Source organism: Chrysochloris asiatica, unplaced genomic scaffold (assembly GCF_000296735.1).
Source record: "Chrysochloris asiatica unplaced genomic scaffold, ChrAsi1.0 scaffold00341, whole genome shotgun sequence".
NCBI lineage: Eukaryota > Metazoa > Chordata > Mammalia > Afrosoricida > Chrysochloridae > Chrysochloris > Chrysochloris asiatica.
Window position 1 is genome coordinate 68,705 of NW_006408859.1, and position 9,883 is coordinate 78,587.

The following is a 9,883-nucleotide window of genomic DNA, read 5'->3' on the forward strand; positions in this document are numbered from 1 at the left end:
GGGGATTGTAACCATGGCAATGAGACGATATATGATAGAATGAATGTAAAACTAATATTCTCCCATGTAAACTATCACATAATTCACAATAAAACATTTAAGAAAAAAAAGTCATTATGTTGAGTGAAGCAAGTCTTTTGCAAAAGGACAAAGATCTGTAACTCATAGAAACCAGGCAAATACATATTGAACCAAAGCTTATTAGTGATTACTAAGGCAGAGACGGGGAGGAAAAGGGTACTCACTGCTTAGGGGACCCTGAGTTTCTCTTCATGCTGCTGGAATCATCTGGACCAGGAGAATAGGAGTGGTGGCACAACATGACGAACATAATCAATGTCAACAAATTATACAAGAGGACTTCAGAAAGTTCATCGAAAAATGGAATTCACATAATGGCATTTTCTCATCGTTCATGCAAAAATTATTGAATTTCCAAATGTTTGGTAATATATAAATATAAATATGCTACAATAAGAAACATGTAAATAAATGAACAGCATCATAGAGTAAATGTGACTGTAGCCTATGACAGATGCAGAGATCAATTTAGAAATTCTAATTTCCAATTAAGAGTTCAGAAACCAATTAAAATATAACATATATTGTTGAACTTACATTCTGTTGTGTAAGCTATTACTAACAAGGAAAATTTGTTAGATTGGATTATACAAGCACACACTATTGCACATAACCAATACAACACTAAAACTAAAGACCATCAAATTCACTAGAAAGCTACAGAAAAGTTGGTAACAAAATAATGGATAAAAAGTGCACATATCACAAAGACACTATAACCAAGATTTAAAAAAAAAAAAAACCTGTTGCGGCGGATGTTGTGGTGGAGACTATTCCAACTCATAAACCAGAGAGGACTGCGCCATCAGGCTTTCTTGACTGGAATCCACACAGCACTCATAACTCTCTTTGCATTTATGTGTCTTCCACAGCACCACTGGGTAGGTTTCAACTGCCGGCTTTAGTTTAGCTCTTGCTTATTTTGTTAAGTGCCATCCAGTCAGTTCCAACTCATTGTGACCTGCAGAGACTTTCAAGACAGCTGGTGGATTTGAACTTCTGACCTATCAGTTAGAAGTTGAACGCTTATCCTACAGTGTCACACTAGGACAACAGTCCAAACAAACTGTGCCACCTGAAACCAAAGCTAGGATAGCTATAATGATATCCACTATGTACAGACTTTAAGGCAAATCACATTACTAGTTAAAGAAACTTCATCTCATGGTGATAAAACAATCAATTCACAATGAAGAGATTGTCTCTGTTAGCTGACTCATAGTGACCCACAGAGAATAGAAGGAAATGGTGTCCAGTCCTGAACAATCTTTACAACAGTTGGTGCATTTGAGCCCATTCATTGCTGCAGCCACTGTATCAATCCATCTTGCTGAGGACCTTCCTGTTTTTCTCTGTCCCTCTAATTCACCTATCATGATGTGCTTTTCCAGGGATTAGTATATCCTGATAACATATACAAAGGAAATGAAACAAAGTCTTGGCATGCTTGGTTTTCAGGAATTTTCTGGCTATACTTTCTCCAAGATATCAAAGCTATCGATTTGTTTGTACTTCTGGCAGTCCATGATACCTTCAAGGTTCCTCTCCAGCACAATGTAGTATTGGTGATGAGGAGATACAAATTTTAAGTTATACCATTTAATAACATAACTTCAAAATATATCGTGGTGGTGGTTATGTGTCATCGAGTCAGTTCCAACTCATAGCAATCCTGTATAGGGTTTCTGAGATTATAAAGCTTTACAGGAGCAGAAAGCCTCATCTTTCTCCCACAGAGCAGCTGATGGATTGAAACTTCTGACCATCTGGTTAGTAGTCCAATATATGAAGAAAAAATTTTACAATACCAGGAAAACAAAAAATAAATAAATAAACAATGAAAGTGGAAACTGTTATTCCCCTCCTCCACTCTCAATATTTTGTGAAAAAAGCAGGAAAAGAAAACGAAATTTGAAGACTATGGAAAAGAATAACAATGTAAGAGACTTAAATAGCAAGACCAAACACCTTAAGTATGAATGGATTACCACACTAGCATCTCTAGAATACAATTCACAACTGGTGCATTGGAACCATGAAAACATTGTTTATATGTCAAGCCATGAAGCAAATCTGAACAAATATCAATGCATTGAAACACATAGAACATGTATTCACTGTACAGTATGCAATTAAGCAAGAGATCAACACTAAAATATAATTTTTAAATGTATTTAAATTGGTGGTGGTGTGCTGTGGAGTCGGTTCTGACTCAGACACCCTGTATGGGGTTTTTGAGGCTGGAAATCTTTATGGGAGCAGAAAGTCTCATCTTGTTCATGCAGAACAGCTGATCATTTCAAACTGCTGACCTTTAGGTTAGTAGCCCAACTCACAACCACTATACTACCAACATATGCAAATCGATGTTCCATTTCTTCTATCTGCTTTCAACTTGAACAGCCAATTAAGTTGCAACCAGACAAACCATCCCACAGATATATTTTTGGGACAAAATTCAAAAAACAACTGCTTGAAGATCATGAACAAAACCAGAAAGATTCTGGAAGGCAACCAACAGTTGGAAAGAGGGAAGTTTAAGAAAAGAATTATGTGAAGATAAAAGAATAGCTATAAGATGTATAGAAGTTAGCATGGGTGAAGGAGTCTGAGGAGCTCTGAACAAAAGCTGACATTCAACATCGCTGGGAAAGGTATAGTTGCAGAATTGATGGTGAGGGTTCACTGGCTTGCAAAGGTCAGAGCGGGTCTGCTGTCACTGAGCAAGAAGAAAGCCATCCTCCAGGAAACAGATGGACACAGGAGAATCACAGCCACTTGCTAGTCTTGAGGGCATACACTGTAGGTGGGGACATAGGCTCAGGGGGAAGGCTGGGATTGGACACCATACTTGTCAAGGGACCTTGACTACTTCAGGTTAGGACTGAAATTTATAAATGTTACCTTACTTAGCAAAGCCTTTGTATATGTGATTAATTTAAGGATCTTGACATAGGAAGATTATTCTAAATTAGGAGTCCTGGTGTGGCACTGTAGGATAAGTACTGGACTGCTAAACAAAAGGTCAGCCGTTCAAACCTACCGGCTGCTCCTTGTAACCCCTATACAATGTTGCTCTGAGTCAGAACTGACTTGACACCACATAACAACAACATCATCATCTATAACCTATAAAAGTGAGATTTAATGGCACACAGAAAAGAAGGTGATCTGAGATGAAGCAGACAACGATTTGAAGATGTGGGACTTGAAGACTGACATGATACAGCCACAAACCAAAAAATACCAACAAGCACCAGAGGCTAAGAGAAGCAAGCAACAGATTCTGTCCTAGAGACTCTGGAGAGCTCATCACTCTTGCAACTCCTTGATTTCAGCCGGTGATACTGATCTCATGGATTTACCATGTTTGCAATCTACTCAAAAGCTATCACACATATTGATCTTAAATTTCTGACTTCCACAACTATAAAAGAATACATCTTCATTGTTTTAGACACCACATTTATGCTCATTTGTTATAGCAGTCAAAGAAAACTAATGCAATGATTTAAATATTAAGAAGAGCCATTTGTGAACAAAAGGTAAAAAATTACGTATGCACCAGTACTGTTTAAACTATTTTGTTTTATTGACTCACCTAGTTTTCCAATAACTCTACAAAATAGGTAGAATCATTATATTCATTTTACAAGAAAAGCTTGTCACTGAGTATTTGAGTAACTTACTCAAGGTCACATGGCAAGAAATGGACAAAGTTGTATTTAAAAATTGATACCTGAGGAATCAAGATCATGGGAAATCTGTTCACATTAACATCCCTGGTGTGGTGCTGTAGGATAATCACTGGACTGCTAACCACGAGCTTGCTAGTCAACACCACCAGCAGCTCCTTGGTAACCTTAGATAGAATCTCTAGGAAATGGAACTGACTCATTAACACTAAACAACTACAAGGGTTAGAGAATTGGACTATAAAAAAGAGGAGTACAGCTGTGAGAAACGGCCTCTCTCTATTTTACTTTGTTTTACTATCTAAAGACAACACAGGACAGACCAAAGGAAAACAGTGTCCAGAAAAAAGAAACAGAAAGAAACAGATGACAGACTATGTTGGAGGCTTTGATTCTGAATAAAATAGTTACATCTTGCAACGTTTCCACATTTGGAGGATAATTGCATGGAAAAAGTAAGGAAAGGAAATGAGAATAACTTAAAAGAAGAAAGTTTTGAGTCAAGACACCAAGGGAAGTGGTAGTTGATCCATCAAGGTATGAATCTCACTGGATCCTCTCCAGCAGTGATCAGACCAGGAAACCTTGTTACCTTAAGTGCATCTCAGTCAGTTCTGACGTTGTAAGAAAAGGGTCCATGGGATATTTTGGTGTACAAAGTAAGAGTCCCCAAAGAAGACTACATATAGTCCTTGAAACCTATCAATATGTTCCCTTATATGGAAAAAATGGACTTTGAACATTTGACTAAAGTAGAGATTTTGAGATAAGGGTATTACCCAAGATTAGCTAACGGAGCACACTGTACTCACATTAATAAACAGAAGCATAAAACTCTTTGAGTCAGTGCTCTTGGAGAAATATAACAACTGAAGATGGTCAAAGACATGCAATCTTCCTGCTTCTGAAAATGGAGTAAGACCCTTTCAAGGCTGAAACTTAAAGGGAACACATGAGCAGGTATGTAAGCTTGCTGGTGACCACATTGATATACTGGTAAATGGAAGAGGAGGAAAGTCAGCAATGAAGAAATGGGCTGAGTTCAACCACATTCCATAGACTCCCTTGACATGAACACAAGAGAGAGAAGAGGATGGGCTAGTTGGTCCAAAGTGTAGTTAGACCTGGGGACACCTGAATCCATAGACACAGCCATAGTCATGGAGGGCTAGAGCTAAGAGTGAAGCATCCAGCTGATATGAAGTTAGAGAAGATGCACAAAACACCCAAATTTGCAGATAGTGCCCATCTGATCTAGCCTCTGTGGCTTGAAATCAGAACTCGACTAAAGGAAAATAAAAAAGAGAATAATTTTTTGATAAAGGAAATGAGGGTAAATTACTACAATTTGATGAACTTGACCTATACTCATGGTGGTCATAGCTCAAAATACCAACAGAGAGGGAAGGGGTCTTCATATCAAGTATCATACCAAGTATCCCCTCTGTACACAAAGTAGATAGGGACAGGCAACTTAGACACTGGCTACCTAAAATAGGGGGGGAATAAAGACACAAAGTGATTAGCTTACAAAGTTTCAAGAGGGAGTTACTTTAAGAGTGTGTGGGGGAGAGTGACTGTGTGCTGAAGACTGGGGCGGGGGGATAGTGTAGGGGCAGACTTGCAGGGTATACCCTTTAGTCTGTTGATGATGCATGGAGGGGGTTGTAACCATGGCAATGATATGGTGTACGATAGACTGAATGTAAAACTAATGTTCTCCCATGTAAACTATCATATAATTCACAATAAAACACTTAAAAAAAAAAAGAGTGTGTAGGGGAAGACAGAGTTCCCACTGAATAATTTTCATCCTGTGTAGATGGGTCTGCTGCAGAGGTAAGATTCTTATGATTCAATAGTGAGTAATTGTTCTCATGACTAATTGCTATTGTCACAACTGTAAAGGTGGAAGTTTTATAACAAAAATGGGGGAGTAATTTATCTTAAGTCCAGAAACAGAGGACCCTAAGACCATTAATGGAGCAGAACACAAGCAGTATGCAGGACACTATCCAGAGAAGTAGCAACACCTGAGATGGAGGCAGAGATGGGGACATGGAGAGGGAGCAGCTGAGGACTCTAGATTCATGTAAAGAGAGGGACTGAGAACTGGTGGCCAGGAGGCAGATTTGCAGACTATGCCCTTTGGTGATGTATATTATTATATATGCCTGAGTGTTTAAAAAAAAAAAAAAAAGAGCTAAAATGACTAGAGAGAAATATTGTTAACTGATGGTACATGGTGGGGATTATAATCATTGTAATCAAACAAAGTATATAATTTGTCAAATGTAAAACTAATGATCTGCCCTGTAAACTTCCACTCAATTCACAATAAAAACCTTTGAAAAAAGAAGAAGAAAATGGAGGAAGGGGATCATAAGCAAGGTATGCAGGGGATATCAGGGAGCTGAAAAAGGCAAGGAAGTGGTTTCTAGTCTAGATCACTCAGAAGGATTGTAGCCTTGCTGGCACCTTGCTTTTAGCCCTGTCAGATTATTTGGGACTTGTTCAGAAATACAGTTCTACAGAACTAAAAAATAGGAAATGTAGTATTGATCCATGATATTTTTATAAATTGTCACAAGAGCACTAGAAAACTAATACAAACTATTGGAATGACTTTTCCTATAGGGACCTTCCACAGCAAGGTGTCAAAGAAACACTGAGTCCCTTAAACATCTCCTGAGTCCTACAAACCATCCCACATATAAATCAGAAGAGCATTAGATGGAGGAAGAGTGCAAGCTCCTGTCCTGTGGGGAGGAAGCAGCTGCTGCTATAGAGCCTTCCTGCCCCAGCCTGGGGAGGAGGTTTATGTTAAGGGCTGAAGCAGTGTGGGTGGAGCACTAACAGCCTGCTGACAGTAATATTGGGCCACATCTTCAGCCTGGACCCTGCTGATAGTGAGAGTGAAATCTGTCCCAGACCCACTGCCACTGAACCGGTCAGGGACCCCAGATACCCGGTTGGATCCCCCATAGATGAGAAGCTTTGGAGCTTGTCCTGCTTTCTGCTGATACCAGGCTAAGAGCTGATAGCTACCAATGGTAAGACTCTGGCTGGACTTGCAGTTGATGGTGACTGTTTCTCCTAGAGACACAGCCCGGGAGGCTGGAGACTGGGTCATTACAATGTCCCCACAGGCACCTGCAATCAGAGAGCACAATAACCATGTATACATACACTTTGTCAACACATCTAAAAGCATACCATTTACATGACACACAGAACTGCTATGAGTATGAACATTAGTTTGGGAAACAATTGTTATTTCACTGTACTTCTAAAATCAGTTTTTCCTAACCTACAAAGATAGTAGTCTAGTGCTTTTCGTTCCCTCACCTGATGCCCAGAGCAGCAACACCATGAGGAGCTGGGGCTGTGCCATCATCGTGGTGCAGGTGCCCTGACTGATGCAGCTCAGTTCTCACTGACGGGAGGAAAGGTCATATTTGTAAAGCTCTGAGCAGCCACTGAGACCAAGAGGATCTATGCAAAACAGACAGGATTATACAAGCAAATTACATAGGCAATGGGTTGTGGAGACAAAAATATATCATAAAAACGGAGACTATTTAACTGTGAAAGATGTGGAACTCAACTTAGAAAATAAAATCCCCAGTAAGAGTTGAGAAATTGGTTGAAATATCATTCTTTAAAATAAAAAACATTCTCTTCCACAATCCACAATCAGCAAAACATTCTAAACAAGAGGCTCTAATTTACATTTGAAAAACATGTATGTATGTGTATTTCATTCAGTGGTATATAAGGATATATCTGAGGGGGCTTCAAAAGTGTAAAATGGAATTAAAATAAAATAGACATATTTTGAAAACTTTTTCAAGCCCTTTCATATATTTATATATTTATGTACATATATATCACTTTATAAAAATTCAAAACATGAAAAGACAAATAGGAGTTTGGGTCTTCTTATGATCAAGTAATATTTTAATAACAAAGGTTATTTTACTGAAAATAATTGTTATTTCTACTGTTAAGTGCCATCAAATTAGTTGCAACTCATAGGACCCTATGTCCAATACACCAAAATGTTGTCTAAACCTATATGATTCTCATAATTGTGGCCATGATTGATTCATTATGATAGCCATTGTGTAGATATTTATTCATGAGATTCCTCCTATTTTTCATCGACCCTCTACTTTACTAAATATGATGCCCTGTATCAGGACTGGTGGCTCCTGACAACGTGTCCAAAGTGTATGTCCTCGATTCCAAGGAGGATGCTGACTGTACTTCTTCCAAAATAGATTTCGTCAATCTTCTGGCAGTCCATGGTGTATTCCATTTTCTATGATCTGAAAACACCGTAATTCAAAGGCATCAGTTTTTCTGTCTTCCTTATTCATTGTCCAGCTTTTGTACACATATGAAGTTATTGAATATACCATGATTTGGGAGAGGCACTCCTTAGTCCTCAAAGTGACATCTTTCCTTTTAATATTTTCCAGAACTCTTTTGCAGTAGATTTGCTCAATGCAGCATTTGGTTTCATTTCTCCACAGTTGCTTCCTTTAGCATTGATTGTGGATCCAAGTAAAACAAGGATTGTGCAAATACGTGAACCTGGGAACCAGAGACATGCAAAACCAAGCAAAGCCAAAGTGGAAGCCCAGAGCCCATCCAGGTGGGAAGTCTGAGAAAAATCATCTTGTGTTAACCTATGAGCCCTGGAATCTCCACCACCAAGATAAGAACAAACCAGATCTTAACTGAACTTTCTACTTCCCTCAACTTCTGGAAACTGCAAAGTGATCAACCTACTTTGTTTAGAACAAATGAGGTGGAAAGAAAGAGTAGAGTATTCATTTAAAAGTTTGCCTGAATCCTGTGATACTGGAAAATGGTGATGGTTAAAGAAATCTCCCCACCCTTATATTTAGGAAACCTGTGTGTGGCAAATAATCACCCTTCCCTTATGACTTAGATAAGACATATCCAAGTCATACTTACTTAGGACAAGGCCAGACACAACCCCTCCTATTTCTTTCCTTTGCCTCATAAATTAGTAACTAAATTGTTCATCCCCAGTTGTCAATCAGAAAAAAAGTTCTAGTTAACGAAACTGGTTGAACCACAAAGTTCCTTAATTTGGCCACTTTCAGTTACTTAAAAGTAACTTCCAGAGATTTGATGACTATGTAGTCTTCAATATCAGTAACACCAGAACAGAAAGAAAATAAAAATCCTCACAGCTGATCCAATAAATAACATGATAAATTGTGAACACCTTAAAATTGTCAAGATTTTTATCCTACTTGGATCAATAATCAATACCCATATAGGGAACAGTCGAAAACTCACATGGCAAAAAGAAAACAGAAATCACATGGTGTTGCACTGAGAAAATCTGCAGGAAAAGACTTCTTTAAAGTTCTAAGAAGCAAAGATGTCCCTTTATGTTTAGGGTGAGCCTGACCAAAGACATGGTTGGTTCAACTACCTAAAAGGCATGTGAAAGCAAGGTGATGGAAATGATAATGGAAGAGGAATTGATGCATTTGGATTGTGATGTGGACTAAGAATGCTGAATGTACCAGGACTTTCAGAACAAATAAATCATTCTTGGAGGATGTATAGTCAAAATGCCTTTTAGAAACAAGGAAAGAAGACTTCATCTTCTCTGCCCTGTACACATCATAAAGGAGATCATTCACTAGGAAAGGACTTTATATTTTGAAACTGTAGAGGGTCAGCGGGGGCAAACAAGGGAAACCCTCTCTAATAGTTAGGGTTTTATGTCAACTTAATTAGACCAGGATTTCCAGAAGTTTCACAGCTAAGATGTCCTTATTCCCATGTTGATGAAACCTACAAAGTTTCATAGTAACAGAGGCATAGTTAACTCTGATGAGTGGCTATAAAGAGCCAATCAATTAAAGAGACTCATCCTTGGGGCTGTCACCTGCTGCCAATATATGCAAGAGGAACTCATTCTGTTTCTCTTTTACTGGAACTTGGGACTCTGCAATTGTAAGCCATTTCCTTGATAATACACACACACACATATATGTATGTATGTATACATGTAAGGAGCTCTGGTAGCGTAGTGGTTATGATTTGGGCGGTGAGCT

The 9,883-nt window shown here is 38.6% G+C and overlaps 1 gene segment (V, D, J or C); it reads right to left on the reverse strand.

Moving 5' to 3' along the window:
* Nucleotides 1-6,594: 6,594 nt before the first annotated feature.
* Nucleotides 6,595-7,173, reverse strand: LOC102825589. The segment is given in 2 exon segments: nucleotides 6,595-6,929; nucleotides 7,125-7,173. Coding segments are annotated over 2 exon segments (384 nt in total).
* Between the last annotated feature and the right edge of the window lie 2,710 nt (nucleotides 7,174-9,883).